Source organism: Pongo abelii, chromosome 5 (assembly GCF_028885655.2).
Source record: "Pongo abelii isolate AG06213 chromosome 5, NHGRI_mPonAbe1-v2.0_pri, whole genome shotgun sequence".
In the NCBI taxonomy this organism is placed as follows: domain Eukaryota; kingdom Metazoa; phylum Chordata; class Mammalia; order Primates; family Hominidae; genus Pongo; species Pongo abelii.
Window position 1 is genome coordinate 124,710,364 of NC_071990.2, and position 17,916 is coordinate 124,728,279.

Consider the following 17,916-nt stretch of genomic DNA (forward strand, 5'->3'; position numbering starts at 1 on the left):
TCAAGCCAAATGCCCATCAATGATAGACTGGATAAATAAAATGTGGTACATATACACCACGGAATACTATGCAGTCATGAAAAAGAACAAGATCACGTCCTTTGCAGTGACATGGATGGAACAAGGGCCATTATCCTTAGGAAACTAATGCAGGGACAGAAAACCAAATACCGCATGTTCTTACTTATAAGTGGGAGCTAAATCATGGGAACATATGAACACATAAAGAAGAATAACACACACTGGGGCCAATTGGAGGGTGGAGGGTGGGAGGAGGGAGAGGATCAGAAAAAATAACTAATGGATATTAGGCTTAATACCTGGGTGATGAAATAATTGGTACGACAAATCCCCATGACACACGTTTGCCCATGTAACAAACCTGCACATCCTGCACATGTACACCTGAACTTAAAATAAAATTTAAGTAACAATAATAAAATAGACATAAATACTTAATGTAAACTAATAATAGGAAATTGTTAGTGCATGTTACTTTTTCTATTATATGTCATCAGTAAAATAAAGCATAAAATACAATGTTATGCAAACAGGAAAGGACAACATAATGCACCTTTCATCTGATTAGTGAGTTTTCACTACTCCAGTAAAAATGCTAACAATAATAAAGCAATTTTTTGTATGCAGTTTTTCCTTTTCTGAAGATATATCTAAAGTTCATTTGTAACTTTTGATGTAAACACTAAATATACCATTTTATCTCTATTATGCTTTTTTCTGCAGTTTAAAATTGTTCAATTTTTCATTGATCTTCCAAAGAATGCATGTTTTAAAATTACGTAAAATTACTTTAAATGGGCATGCTCATTCACTAAAAATAAGAAAATAAACAATTTATTTTGATCTGACGGTAATCCTTTTAAGAGAAATGACTTTAATAATTTAATATTTAACATATACATAGAAGGTTATTTATAATAACTGCTTAAATATAGATTAAAATTTGTGCAAATGAATATATGCAAAAATTTTTAGACCAACAGCATGAATGTCTGCTTTTATGTAGTACCACTTTCACTCTACAGAGAGATATAGATATAGATATAACTTTCTTTTGGATAGATATAAACATATAAATCTCTTTATAAAGATACAAAATACTTGAATTAGGATAAGCCATAGAAAGACTATAATTGAAAATTTCCTTAGGATTTAGTGTCTTCCTTTTCTACATTTTCCCCATTCTATGATATTCATCCACTCAACCTTCATCACTAGCCTTGAGTGCCCAGCTAATCTCTTGACTTCTTCCCTTGCAAAACCTGTTTTTAGAAAGTCTATTTTTAAGGTATTTCAGCTTTCAAATTAATGGCCAATAGGTCAATGGATTACTTCTCCATAAAATATTTGCACATTTAATTGTGGGAAAGAAAAGTGTTTAATCTGTTAGGTTGAACCCTGTGGGACTCCTTTTTTGGAGATCAAAATGGTTGAAAGTAGGTAAATACAGGTTCATAAAACTCAGTCCATGATAATAATAAATTTTAGGCATTTGCTACGCTCTGTATGGAGCCTCTGACATTTAAGGTGCCCTTTTAGCATTTCATAAACAGTGTTCAATTGCCCAGTAAATAAACAAAGAGCAGTGTATGTGCTAATGGTTCTAGTGCTTTGATAAACTTACCCAAAATCTGCTACCAGAAAGCAAGGAGTTTTTGTTAACTTTAGCATACATTTAGTTTTATTGCTTATTACTTGTAAAATATATGGCACATAGCATCAGTATTTTTTTAATGTTTTGGATGTCTAAATATTTTATCCAGCCATGATTGTAAAACTGTAAAACTAGCTTTCTTCCAACCAAACAGAACATCTCCTTGTATGTAAATCTTACAAAATATGCTTACCTGCTTTGGACATCTTTTCATCTTTTTTAGTTTTAGGTTCTGGGGTAAAATGTACACATAAACACATACAAACAAAAGGGAAAAAAATAACATTTGAAAAATAGTCAGTACAAAGTGGATTATTAGGTAGGCTTCACTGATTTTTCTTGTCTGTTTTCAATTTCAATTATAGTTATATACTGTTATCAAAATATTAATGGAATATGTATCTTTGGTAAATTATAAAGTAACTTAAGCAAAAATACTTTGATTTTAAAATCCAGTTTGCAAAAAAGTTTCATGCTAATCAAGAAATTTGGCTTCTTGTCTTTAATAAAAGCCAGGACTTATAATTTATGCATTCTGAAAATATTGCAAATTAAAAAATTAATAAAAATTGCTCAGAAGAAAAATGTCATAAATTTTCCTAATTTGACCAACTTAAGCAATTTTGTTTTCGACTACCATACATTTAATTCATGGGGCTCCACCTAGTGGTTAATATAATTATTGTTTTCCTAGTATTTCTATTAGTATTAATTTTATAAAATAAATCAATTTTACCTAAATTTAATATAATAATATAAACAATCAGTGAAATAAAGTATCTTGTTCTCTTATTGTCCTAGGACAATGTCTTTTGTCCAGAAATTCTGCATTCTAAAAACACCAGTATAGAATAAATTCATACCTTTTTAAAACTATTCAAGTAATATTCATAGCACAACCCTAATCAATAAGATAGTTGACTATATTTTCATGTTGCCAGTCTATCCTTTTATTTAACCAACTTTGCTCAGGCTTTATAATTATCTGTTCTTGCTATAGAGTCTTCTGGTTAATGGAAGAGTCCTGGTACATTATAGTTTTCCTCCCTTCAAACAGCAGAAAAACTGACTTCATAGTTGGAATACCTATAGAGCATAAACTATGTATAAGGGATAAGGCTACCAGCTTTATTTGGGTTTTAGTCTAGCAGTGTCTCATTTTCTGTAGTTATAATTTTAAAAACTAATTTGTTTAACTGCAGAATTTTATATAATAAACAATGTCATAGACTTTTACACCCTACTTCCTATAATACTTGAATGCACCTTCTGTAAAAAGTAGTATCAGTGCTATTAATGCACTCTGACACTCTTTGGCACATATTTCTCCCCTTTTTTGACACGTTCACTTAGCTTGGTGGATACACCCTATTTTAATGTTTTCTATGTGCCACAGTATTTTAGAAAATTTTGTTATTGTCTGTAATCACTCTTTAGATTTTAAGCTCCATTAGTGCAAGAACTGTGTTTTGTTTATTACTCAAATATCAGCACTGGGTGAAATATCTGACATGTGGTATGTGATCAACGAATATTGTTGAAGGAATGAACGAGTGAAATAAATGGAATATATAGAATGACTAAAGGCTCCCTGTTGGGTATCTGAAGTCCTAGAAGAAATTGATTCATCTTATGCCTCTAGAACTAAAGATAAAAATTCAACGTCACATAGCTGTTGCATTTATATTTTATTTTAGAAACTTAAAAAAAAAAGTGATGTCTTTATGTGTCCAACGATAGCAAATATGGCCTCCAACAATTCAATGATACCTTCAATTATTGGGTTTCCTGGTGCTATGTTTTGTCTCAGTCAGTTTAGGCTAAAGTTAATTCCTATCTAATTACTTAGTCTATAATAACACAATTCCCTTTTTTGATGGTGAATTCTGATGAGATTTTGGCTCCATTGGAAAGGAAACAACTTTTTTTTTCTCTAATAGTTCTGTCTTTATTGAATCTATGCTAGGTCAACAGTACAGTTTAAACTTTCAAGCAAATTAGCACAATTCTAGTAATGAGAATTATTTTTTTCCGGAGTACTTATGGCTCAAGTCCTGGTCAATTGTTGACTTGCATTATTCCATTATTTTATGAAGTACATGCTATTTTAATCCCCATTTGGCAGATGAAGTGACTGAAGCTTACAGAAGTTAGTTTGTGGAACCTCATTCAGCTCTAAGTGGCGGAACCAAGATTCCATTTTCCCAACCTATTTCCCTTCACCCGGGTCATATCCCAAGGTCTGGATAGAATGATCTTGGTCTCCTTCTTAGTTCTGTTTCCGAAGTATGGCTAATTTGAATATTTGGATTTCTTAGAAACAAATTCCCACAATTTTAAATCTTTTATTCCTAGGACACAATTCATTAGCATTTTGCTCAGCAATAATAGGCATCTATTTGAAACAGCCTTGCTTCGCACTCTGCACACGGCTCTCACTCCTGTCAATCACACTGTTATTGTAATCTTGAAATGAAATCTTCTCAGCCTTAATGTTTGTCAAACGATCTTTTGGAAAAAATAAAAATTGTGGAGAATATTTTTACCAACTATGGGTACAATACAACCAGAACCAACTTCGATCTTGTACACAGAATTTTGTAAGCACTCTTATGAAAAGGTACTATCTAATGTGTGGCTGCGGGCCCTTTTACTAGACTAGAACTACTGGCTTTAGTGTTATGTGAATAGTAATGCTAAAAATGACCTTAGGACAAGTTCTTTTGGTGTATGAGGAGTCGTCTTTTTGGTTCTATAATCTGACTTTAAAAGCAAGCTCATTTCCTAAGTTTTGTGACCTTGGGCATTACTTAAAACCTCAAGTCTTTATTCTGTCATTGCTAAAATGGAGAAAATAATGTAAAATTGATGTGAGAGTTAGGAGTGATGTACATAAAGAGCTTAGCTATTTTTAAATTATGCTCATAAACTTAAATTGCATGATCTTTCAAAGTAATTTTCTTTTTTTTTTTTAAACAGAATTGGGACTTTACCCTTGAATACTCAAGGCAGGAATTGATATGTGAGAAATTGGCAATGGATTTTCTAAGTTGAGCAGCTCTTTCATTAGGCTACTTGATTTTTAAGAACTCAGTGCACTCATTTTGTAGATGGTATTTCTACAGACAGTAAAGTATTTTTTGAGCCATATGAGATTGCAGTTTCTAATTAGGATTTATTTCAAGCCATATAAAAACAACTCTCTCTCTATATATATATATTTACATATCTGTGTATATATATAAACTTTATATATGAAGCTTAATAAAAAGTTATAATGAGATGCTTCAGGAAACTAAGGACAGTTATTAGTGAATACTGGCCATTGGGACTGGGAGGCCAGAGAGACAGCAGGCGAGCATTTATTTTTCATTCTGTCTTCACTGTTTAATTGTTTTCTACCACAATTATTATTGCATAATAATAAAATATCTAATTTCTATAAACATTTGCCACTGAAGCCCTTCATTTTGGGCTACACGTACAAGCATTGGGGAAATATGGAACCAAAGAGTCCCCATGCTAAGTTGTTGAGGAAGGCAGCCTGCCATTTCCTATGCAGCACTGACTTTTCCAGGCTGTTGATTTCATTTGTGAAATGTAAATTGCTGATGGGCCTGGGGAAGGGAGCTTCATTAGTGATTTTTCAATGTCATCAATAGTGTTTTCAAGTAGAATAAGCAGACGGAAACTTCAGCATGCAAGTGCTTAAGTCAGAATGGCAGCAGTGGAGACAAACTCTGTTTGGGAGTCTCTGCTTTGTCTTCATAAAAAGAAAAGAAATAAATTTATTCAATATATAAATCCCAAGAATCTGCATTATTTTCAGAATGCCTCTATTTTAAGTACTTTGCAAGGCAAAAGCTAAATATCATTGATTTTTTTCTCAATTTATTTTATTATCACAGTTGCTTCTTTAGCACATAGATATCTTACATGTGGAATAAAATAAAATAATAATTATTATTATTTTGCACCAATGACACTTTGCATTTCCACATGGTAGTCTCTAAGGTAAGTATATTATATATGTTATCTATATTTTATTGATATAATATTAAATATTCATTTGTTTATTAGCTTTCTAACTCCAATAGCATATAAACTTCATGAGTCCTGGGATGATTTTTTTATTTTCCCTAATACATGAGAGTGCTTAGACTGTTCTTTGCACAAAAGAGAGATCAACGTATACTTGTTGAAAAAATGGACAAATTACATAATCCTTACATACCACTCCTATGTGGTAAATGTTATTATTAGACTCAATTTACAGATAGCAATACTGAGACTTAATCATATGTTTAAATATATACTCCCTAGTAAGTGGCAAAACTGGGATTCGAATTCTGTCTTCAAAGTTTTAAGCGCTTCAACACACTTCTATAACTACAGTTGCTACAGATAGAATTAAAAGCTTTGAAGCATTTAATACATAAAAACTATATAGCACACCACATTCTACTTCTTATAAGTAGTCTGTCTATATTATCTATGTTGTATTATCTACACAAACTACTAATAGTCATTAGGATTATAATTAACATATACAATATAGTCACAGAGGTTTCTATTTTTTTCCAGCCAGTCTTTAAATCATGAATCGTATTATACAGTTTCTTACATTGAGCTGGTAAAACTAAGCAGTCTGAGCATTGATAGAAAATGAATAACTCTCTCACACACTCCTGGAGTAGTATTCAATATTTAATGACATGGGAAGATGTCATATTTAAAAGCAGGTCACAAAACCTACTCCTGTAAAATATACAAAGGAACATTAGCAGTGTTATCGCTGGTCAACCATAGGTGAGTTTCAGTATGAGGGGGTCTGGAAAACGTGGTGGCTAAAGACATAGGTCTAAAATCACACTGCCAGACACCAGTTCTCGATCCACATCAGGCAATTGTGTGACCTGGGCAAGTAACTCTCACTGCTTCTATTTTCACGTTAATGCAAACAGGATTGCTGTGAAAATTAAACACTACATGTGAAGTACTTAGAATGGTGCCAGGTAGAAAGCAAACGGTGGATGTCAATCATTTCACCGATATTTTAAACTACTTTTCTCGCACTTTTCTAACACAATCTTAAATACAATGCGTATTTTAAAATAAAAAAAAACATTTTGTTATAAGCAACATTCATATGTTTATTCCAAACCCATGGCTTTTCCATTATTTGGGCCTTTTTTTATTCAGGATCTCCTGAATATCTGGACTTTGATGAAAACCTGCTACTACTACTACTACTTGCTATTACTACTATTACCACTACTACACACAAAGACATGCAATTTCACAAATTTGTTGTGGTCCTAACTGTATTATTAAAAAGAAAATGTGATGCAATGCGTGTGTGCCTGCATACACACACACTCACACTCTTCCACATTCTGTTTTCTGCATGAGGAAGTACTGCATGGAATATAGAAATACTGTCACTCCAAATAGCTTGACTTCAATGTTTCAGATATGGGATAAGCCTCCCTAAATAAGTCTTAAGAGGAATGCTTATTTTGCAAAGATTCAGTCTGCTATACTAGATGGTATCTGATTTCTTCTGCTGCAGACACAATGCTTTGTGGTCCAGATAAATATAACTGCGAAAAAGACAAGATTTCACTGCCTTTGAGTTTGATTTTGAACTTCTTCAGTTCATAGATTGCCAAAAGAAGAAACTGTTCTAACTTTGGGTGAGGTCACACAGCGAACCAACACACAGCATCTGCTACTACATAGCTTTTCATCTTATCTGGCTGTACATTTCTGTACTTCAATATTTTACTGACTGTTTAACATTTTCCTTTCTCTTATTTAGCCACATCCATATGGTCTTGACACTTCATGCATTCTCTATGCTCCCATTTTCCCTGATTATCTTTCTGAATTAGTATCATCTTTGCTCATGAACTGAGGAATCCTTCCATGCATAATGAAGAAGCAAGGTGATGATATTCTCAAGTGATAGTTCAACCTCATTCATGTCAAGGAGTTGCAGAGATCATTTTTGCCACTGCAGTTGAAGAAAAACAAACAAACAGGCAAAAGCTAACCAAGCAAACAATTCCTCAGTTTGAAATTTATTTCCTTTTTAACCAAATAATCTAATACGTGATCTCTGAAACTCTCCAAATTTCCATTTTCTTAGCTTTTGAAATGGAAACATTATAATTATCTCAGGAATTTGTGGCTAGAATTAGACTAAATAATTTAACAAATATTTCCTGAGTATTCAAGTACTAATATTGAAATAACAGATCTCCATTGATTGGATGAAAATTTGGCCTGCCTTATTGAAGGGAGCATTGGTGAACACTTCACTTTTCCCCTGTCCCAGCTCTTTTTTTTTAAATTTTATTATTATTATTATTGTTTTTGAGATGGAGTCTCACTCTGTCGCCCAGGCTGGAGTGCAGTGGCGCAATCTCGGCTCACTGCAACCTCCGCCTCCTGGGATCATGCCATTCTCCTGCCTCAGCCTCCCCAGCAGCTGGGACTACAGGTGCCCGCCACCACATCCGGCTAATTTTTGTATTTTTAGTAGAGATGGGGTTTCACCATGTTAGCCAGGATGGTCTCGATCTCCTGACCTCGTGATACACCTGCCTCAGCCTCCCAAAGTGCTGGGATTACAGGCATAAGCCGCCACACTTGGCCTGTCCCACCTTTTTTCACTGTCTTGTGAGATCTTTGAGGACAGGGAATATGTCTTTTCATCTTTGGAGCCTCACTGCCTAGAATAGCCACAGAACATTATGTGAACACTCAAAAATTGTTATGGATATATAACAAAATTAAAATGCTGTTTCAAAATGACAGGAAAATCAAAATGCTAACTTCATTTTTAGGGTGTTTAAACCAAAATATGAAGCAGAATCCCTGTCTCACTATCCAAAACCCTTACATGTATGGAGAAGCACATTAGAACTGACACACCAGATGTTGAACCCTGGTGCACATTATCTTCAGATATTTATATTTAATTTGTCTGTCTAGTAAAATTATTCAGAGGGGCTACACGAACTAATTTGTCTATTGTTAGTTATTTCAGGAAGCAAGAGCCTCAAACTACTGACATCACTGCTTTTCCCATAACACATAGGCACACACACAAGCACACCTCCACACACACATGTTCTCTGTCCCTCTGTGTCTGTCTCTGTCTCTCTCACACACCTCTCAGACCCATTAAGTCAACAACAGAAACAAAACAAAAACAATTATGGTTGATAAGTTTCTGTAGGTGTAGTTCTAAAATGGCTCCAGTTTGTAATGCAGGCGCTTAAGTCATGACTCAATGCTTTATGCCTAAGTCCTGATTCTGCAATCTTTCCTTGGCAAAATTCCCAAAGGAGTTTGATGCTTACAGAAAAACTTTGCTGAGTGGACATTAAAAACATAAAATGGGCCACAGGGCATTCTCTCTTTTCAGCACAGAATGCTGAAATGCATACATTGTCCCTGCCTTATTCTGTCATCATTTCATTTTCATGGTCTTTTGTCTTTTGTATATGCTAAATGCAATGTACCACACTTCTGATAGTGTCACTCTGCTTTTATCTCTTCTTTCTTTTATGCCTACTTATATGCGCCTCATTATTTTTTCCTTCCCTGAAGCTTCCCAGTGTGAAGAGTGTGCATTTAAAATAGGTAAGATATAATTGGAGGTGGCTGCATGCATTTGTAGGTCCTGCAGAAATTGTCAGAACCAGGCCCTGTGATGTTATTTGAAGATGGCAGATGGCGAGTTGGAAATATTTCAACTAATGAGCCTGCTGACTTTAAACCATTCAATGAGTTCAGAAAGTTGTGCAAAAGCTGCTTACCAAGGTAAATAAGCAGGCATTCCTTAGTTTTCCTTTACTGAGGGGAAGTCACTAGACTCTTGCTTGTTTTTCTGGGTACCAGTATCGATTTTCTTGAATTTGAAGTAAGAATAATCAATTTTGAAGTCAGAATAATCAATTAAGTAAATAAAATGTCATAGGTTTAAGTATGAATCATCTTATATCTTGTTCAAAAATGTAAAAATAATAGATGACTTACAGTAGAAATAATATATTTTTTAAAATGTTAATGGACAGAAGCCAGGTGTGTGGTGCATGCTTACAATTCCAGGTACTCAGGAGGCTGAGGCAGGAGGAGCTCTTGAGCCCAGGAGTTTGAGGCCAGCCTGAGCAACACAGCAAGACCTCATCTCTTAAAAGAAAAAACAAAAAACAAAACAAAACAAAACAAAACAAAACAAAAAAACCTTCAAGGAGAGAAGCATATTAGAACATATGCATAAAATAGCTTGGAGTGATAAGACGGGTTGCAGTGAGATAGCGACCCATTCTTTCATTCAATTCTGCCTTTTGAATGAGGGCTGATATTTAAAAAATACCAAGGAATGAATATTGGAGCTCTATACTTAGAGTTGCACATGTATTTCACCTACATACAGCTGTACACATGTTGCTGTATATTAACATTTTGGATGAAGAAAATTAAAATTCTCAGTGCTTGGATACAATACTTTCGTATAGCTAATGCTTGCAGAGAAAATCTTGGCCCCCTCAAATACTTTCGAAAATAATATATGACCTCTTTCCATCCTATCAACTTGGCATTTTGGCATAATGGACATAACAAGAAATGTGTTAGGCTGTAAATTGCTGCTTAAAGTGAAAGTGCTACTGTTATGGGTCCAACTTTCACTTTAACAATTCTTCAGAAAATGAGTAATCATGGATTTTAAAGGCATCTTCTAAGATTTTATTCTTTAGAATCCTGATTGGTCTTTTTTTATTAATCAACAGATTATCTGTAACCTTCCTTCATTCCTAGCAAACACAATAAAATTATTACAAAGACAAAAATTTATATTCCAATATTTAAAAAAAGAAAAATAAGATTATTTTTAGTGGTTATTAAGTCTGATACTAAGTAGCTAATTCAGCATAAAAATCTTGGATAATCATTTAATCTTTGGGCATCAATTTCTTCACTGTTAACATGATAGTTGTAATATTTCTCCTTAAAATACTTCAGAGCAGAATTAAATCATGCTAATAATTTGTAATAGAGACTAGGCACCAAAAAACTCAGAAAAAGTACAGAAAAATTAAAGTACTAATGTTGATTACTAAACCAAATATTCTAGACCCAGTATTAGACTATGAAAATATTTTACTGCAAGTTCTAATATTTCGTAGAGGAGGACAATGACATGAGTGAAGATGACATATGTGAATTGCAATACTATTGGAACATTTTAAAAATTTAGAGTAGTGAATAAAATATATAGATTAATTGAATCTTCTTAGAGTTATCAGTTTCAAAAGACAAAATAAATCCCTGTTTTATCAGTTTAAACAGAATCAGAACACTAAATAACTTTAAAATTGGAACTTTGGGGACAAAACTCTACCTTTTAATGTTAATCACTGGACACGGGAATATTTGTGGTCTCTAGATGTAGCAAGACAAAAACACTGGTTAAGTTTACTATGGCATACATTGAATTAACTTATTCTGAAAGGTACCTTTAGGGATAAGCCTCTGAGACCAACTGTCTTGATTCTTTCTTATAAAAGCAGACTATACAACACATACTCCTTCAATAAATCATTGAGCTTTCCCCTGCAGGTTTGTATCTGAATTAATCAATATTAAAATAGTGCTTATAGAAACAACATTGTACCTTTGCAATGAGACACAAAAACTAGTGACAACTGAACATGCAAAATTACCAATTTCTGTAAAATAAATAGCAGAGAGAGTGATTACTAGTATTGGACTTCAAGCTTGTTGGTAGTACTCATGTTAAGAAGAAGGTTTAGGGTTCCTCAATTTTGAGACTTAACTTTATTCCCTACTAACACTATTTCTCTTACTCTTGGCTCTTTCCATAAGAAATCTCACCCATGCAAGGCATGCCAACATCTTCAAATTCAGAATACAGGTTCACAAGTGTATCTCCAACCCAAATATATTTTCTGATACTCACACCCAAATAGCCAACTTCCAGCTCTAAATTTCTACTAGAATGTCCTAAAAATACCTCAAATTCAGCATGGTGTAAAACAGATTTATAGTCTTATATTCTACACATGTCCTTTTCTAGTATCCCATCTCAAAGTCCCATCTCACCTCACTGTAGCATCTCATTTTGATTGAATCTGGCTTCTAACATGTTGAAGCAATTTTGAAATGTATTTCTACTTTTTAAAATATTATCAGGTCCATGGATTGAATTCTGAGTATATTAATATTTCTCTTAAAGTCACCCAAATTTTCTTATAGACATACACCTGCTATTAATGTTTGGTTTACATAAATGCCCTATACAAAACTTCATGTAGTTTAGATAGATTTCAGCTATTGTTTCTCTATCATCCATTTGAATTGAACTGTGTCATAGAAATAAATTTTTAGCCCACATTATAAATTAACCAAGAAGTACTGATTACAAATATCGCCCACATTTTTCAGTGATCATAAATTTATTATTTTGTCATTTGCTCAATTAGCTATTTTTAAAACAAATAGAAACTGGCAAATTTTAAATTTTAAGTGCTTGCTTTCATTTTAAAAATAAAATCTGCAGATTTTTAAAATATCAGTTATTTTTCTTTGTTCATTATATGCATTGCAATATATTTTTCTAATGTGTGGCTAATCTTCCTCTTCTGGATTTGCTCTCTTTGTGTCTTAAGAAATTCTACTGTAACCAAAAGCTATATATGTATTCTTCTCTATTTTCCTGAATGTTTGAAGTTTGTCTTCTAGCATCAAGTCTTGAAGATGTCTTAAATTTCTTTTTGCGCAAATATGAGAGTGGAATTTAAATTTTTTCCTACATGAGAAGCAAGTGTGGTTTTCCATTTATTTTCTCAATGATACATCTGTCATCTAATGTATTTTCCTACATTTAGGGCTTCATTTCTGGGCTCGCTGTTACGTTCTCTCAGTGTGCGTTTCTATACCCGTACTATTTCCACATCGTTTTAATTAAAGCAATTCTATAAAAAATAGCTATATTTGGTCAGGCAATTCCACCTTATTATTTTTCAAAAAAAATTTTCTTATTTTTGTCCTTTCAAGTTTAAAGACATTTAAGAAAACTTTTTTCCACTCTAAAAATACCATTGATATTTTTTATATGAATCTATACATTAAAGGGAAATGATCACTTCCAGATAGGAAAAGGAAATATTGCTTCACTTATTCAAGCCTTTAAAAATGGATTTCAAAATTTTTTCATTATTTTTATATGAAAATGTCATCAATATTTAGATACATTTATTCTTTGTAACAGAGTTTGTTCCCACTGTGAATAGGGTACCCTGAACTAACAAATTTTTGAATTATTCATCACTTATGTTTAGAAAAGCTAAACATTAATTTTCATAGGATGATCTTATATCCAGAAGTTTTGCTAATTTCTCTTATTCATACTAATATTTTGTTGGTGGGTAAATTTGGAATATTTATGAAGATGACTTTTCTGCAAATACAACAACTTTGATTATCCTTTTTCAATTCTTATACTTTTTCTCCATTGGTACTATATCTGATACAATGTTGAAATCAGGATGACATTTTTGGTGTGTTTTATATTTAATATTTAAACATAAGTACATATGTATAATTTGTAATGTTATATAAATGCATATATGTGATCATATTACACATATTCATGCACATTGATTTTTGCATTGTTTTGTTTAGTCAAAATCATTTTAAAATGCTGTATCTCTCCCATAAACCGTATTATCAACCTAGTCTAAATCACTCCATATTTTCCATATTTTCTCCATACTGTTATAATAATCTTCAAACATATAGAAAGGCATATAATGGCAGAAAACCCTGACTAGCCAACACAACTTGTTCTTCATTCCTTCTCTCACCCAGAATCCCTTGCAGTTAAACGTATCAGGAACCTAAATCTTCCCTGGTGGCAAGGGGATGAGACTGATGCATGCCACCTGGCATGCAAGCCCTCACACTTCCTCCTCCTTTGTGCTGGCTGCAATGCCAATACATAGGCAGAACTTGGAACCATGTACTGAAGATGGCAGAGGCCGCCCCAAATGACCACACACCCCCCCAACCAACACCAACACCACCTGAAAACCTATCTTACTATTAATTTTTTTCATATGATTTGGAATTTCAGGTTGTATTTCAGCCTGAGAACTGTATTATTGTGGTCATTGCCGTTTTTGTTTCTTTTTTTCCTATGAATTGCGATTGTGTGATTTCTTCCTCTCGCACCAATCTTTCACTGGGCCTCTAGTCCCAAGTACACTTTGATGGCTCCAAAACTTGCCTCACAGTGTTAGTAGGGATATTCCTGAACAAGTTTCTATTCCAATACGTGACTTGCTTCAGGTCCTAGATGAGGGGCTGAGTTTATTTTCTCCACTTTCCTGGGTCTGCACTTTCCTATTAACTGTAGCACCAGAAAACTATTTACAGCAACTGTTTTTCACCTTCTGTTCTTGAATGGGGGTTCCACTTCAGTATCTGGTTAATTGCATTGAGACTTGTGTAAAATCCCTGCTTATTCCAATGAATGTTATTGCCTTATGTGATCCTGGTCAGCAATTCTGTTTAAGGATCCAGAGCCCAGCACCCCTACAGCTTCTTTTTGGCTTACTACCTTGTTTTCACTCTGTTTTTCAACCAATGAAATGTTTCCCTCTTGATTGCATATGGTTACGGCTTTTAAAATTTATCCATCTATAATTTATCTTTCATTTTAAGGACTGAAGATGAGACGAGCCTTCAAATCTTGAAAATGCACTTCCATTTTCCTGGAAAATGAGAGTTAAAAAGCCAGAGTCCTTGTCTCCACTACATGATTACTGAATCAGAATCTTTGGTCATGAGTCCTGAACAACATTTTTATTTTAATTCAATAGGAGAGTTTAGTGCATAATCATATTTAAGAGAATAAATTAGAACATGGTTCTACCTTTACTTAAAGAAGAATATGCTGTGGCTATTTAAGTATTATAAGATTAACACATAATAGATTAATTTCTTATTTAATTGTGCATGATATTGCCATATTATGTCTGATGCTCCTTTAATGAAACCTTTTAAGGAGCTCTCTAATTACTAAAAGAAGTGTTAAAACTTTAACCTAAAAAAAGCCTAATGAGACAACGTCTCCTACAGGTGAAAGTTAAAGTCACTTTGCATGATATGATTACACTTTGCTGATAAAATCGCCAGGAGTTGTCATTCACATTCAGCATCACAGGTCTGAATTTTGGCTGGTTGTTTGGAACAAAAAAGAAGAAGAATTTCAATGCATAAAATTTTAAAGCACCATTAATATTCTGGCAAATTTCTAGGAGACATCACTGTCACTCTAAATGGGAAAAATAAAAATGACTAATTAAAATCCTGACAGTAATTTAAGGGCTCAATTTCTAAAATAATAATAATAATAATAATAATAATAATAATGATGATGATGATAATAATAATAAAATGGGATTTAAAATAATTAGTCTGGTGATTACATTTAATTGTCTTTTTGTACAAACCATTGTCTAGTCATAGCCGTTACTAAAAATTAGGAAGAAAATGGTACAATGAAGTAAAACTGAGGAATTAGCTAATGCATCTTCTTCAACATGATATATGTTGCCCCGTCCCCATCACTAATATCTCTAAAGATGAAATGGCTGGTGCTAGATCCAACCACCTGGTATGGGATTATGGAAAGAAGATACTTGGAAGAGTAGAAGAAGATTCTTTGAGAATATATTTCCAGATATCAGAGACTAAAATAAATAAAAACTAAACTTTTAAAATAAAAATATTGATATATGTAATATTCCTGTTCGCACCTTTTAAAAATATTTCCACCTTATATTGGCAAAAGAAATATAGCATCATTGTGTGATTAAATTACTTAATGGTATCTAACCATTTCAACTTACATTGTTATATAATATCCAAGTCAACCAACAGTAAGATTATGTTAAAGATACCTAGAATTTACTTAAGATGAATTAATGTTTCGGTAAGTCCAGGATATTTTCTTACCTTTCTCAATTAATTTAAACTTTGAATACTAAAATGTAGCACTATGTATCTGCCTGTTTGACATTCATAACATATATGAATCCTCTTGCAAAGCAAAATATAATAATTTATGTATTACATCAAAATAACAAAATAATGTATAGCAATAAAGTAACTGTCATAAAAGCTGATGAAAAGAAAGTTTTAGTTATAATAACACATTTCTAAAAGAAGGCATAAGTGCCTTAATAGGTTTGAAGCTATGTTGCTTTAAATCTTTTTTTAATTAGGTGCATATGGAGCTGAAAAAAAAATCATGTTGTGTTCTTACATTTCATTAAATAACAATTATGTTTATTTTAACATTAATTGCAAAATTAGGAAAGTATGACTTAAGGCTATAGTTTTACACATTGCTACACTCACTAATGGGGGCTCTGCATGCATCCTTCATTCCTCTTACTGATCTTTCTGTCAGCTTTCCTCTCCCGCTGATCTCCATACCACTTCCAACCCCAATCCGTGCTTATGTAAGCTCACCAGAAATCCTTCTCTTATCAATAAAAAAATCCCAGTAAGATGAAAGTTGTACAGCTAAGTCCCTCTACTAAGTGTGGTCAATATTTTACTGGGAAACAGGCTCTTCTTCTAACATTCACAATAGTAAGTATATTACATGGTTTTTATAATTTCAGTGACTCATTAATATGGGCACAATGGAAAATTTTTAACGTTTACTTTGACACCAGGAAATATTAGACAACTCTGAGCACAATGCCATGCCCACAGAATATACTTGTATTAGTTAGAAATTTAATGTTTTACGTTGAATTTGGCAAGTTTATTTGTGTTTTAGGGGACATAATTTGATGTATGGCATATCAGAATCCATCTTATTTCAAGCCTATCACAATGGAAAGGCTAGAGATGCAACACGGCACATTAGAAAAAGAACAGTGCTTGATTTAGGAGATTGAAGTTCTAATGCTGTCTCCACTATAAACCATAACTTTGAAAAAGGTCTTGACTATTTGGGCTTCATTTGTCTGCAAGACAAGAGGATTGGACTACAGCTATACAATATGTTTAGGATTCTATTATATATGAACTTACAGAATCAAAAGATTTCACTGAGAAATTTTTACTATTTCATTTTATCTTAAATCTTTGGTTTCCATGGCTATTCCTAAGATTCCCCCTTTGGATACTTATAAAATGTAGATTCCTCCATTTCACTACAGACCCATGGAATCAGAATAGCATAAGACTTTTTAAAATTTTTGCAGTATTTCTGACGCAGCTACACTTTCCTTTTTTGTTTCATAGTACAATTTAGAATTTAATGATGGAATATAAATCTTTTTTCTTTTGCTTAAAAACACATGAAGGCAAATTAAAGCTATGGTTTTGAAAGCCTGAAAATGAAATGATTCATTACTTTGTTGCAAATAACTGAATATGCAAAAGGCAGATCAATGTGGCTTCACATTTCATTGTGTAATGTTACCTTTTTCCTTTAGGGAAGCTGGAACTTTCTCTTCTTTCCCTTTAGTAGGTTCTGAAAAGAAACATCGGACGTTTATTTGAAGCCAAGACAAAGAGATTTTCAGATACCTATATAATGAAGTCAGTAAGCTGAAAGTATCAGTAAGCTGAAAGTAAGTGGAAATTTTATAATGCACTTTAAAAAAGATTTTACTCATATAGGGACAAAGGAACAACAGTATAGAATAAAATAAGCCATAAACTGATCATTTTTCCTTAGCACAAACATAAGTTGTTCAACAGTTATAATCTACTTGTTTATTTAAGAGAATGAATATTTGGATGGATAGGACCTTATTTATCTGTAGTTTTTAAAAATCACATGACTTCAGCATGCAGAAGTCTTCCAAAACTGTTTAATCAGCACAAAGCCAGTTTATTTCTTTTAGCCCACATTTTGTCAAAAAAATAAACAACCAAATAGAAAATCCTGCACATAACATGTATGTAGTGGTGTTTTAGTCTTCAGACTCAAGTTAAACTTGAGAATGAGACTAAAATAAAATTTGAGAGACAATTTCAGCTAGGAGACAATTTTACCTATAAACTTTCAAAGTCTTCAAAATGAAGGCCTTGGTTGAAGTAACTCAAATAAAACTTTACTTATTCTACCACCTTCCAAACACATCTTCAATGTGATTCAGACCATATTATGGGCTCCA

General features: G+C 33.0%; 1 protein-coding gene across 1 annotated transcript in view; it reads right to left on the minus strand.

Annotated features, from left to right (window-relative positions):
* Positions 1-17,916, minus strand: part of TRDN (triadin) — a 428,350-nt gene that overhangs the window by 111,384 nt on the left and 299,050 nt on the right. Inside the window, 2 exon segments of the mRNA NM_001372516.1 lie at positions 1,869-1,907; positions 17,217-17,267. Of these exon segments, the coding sequence (NP_001359445.1) occupies positions 1,869-1,907; positions 17,217-17,267 (90 nt within the window).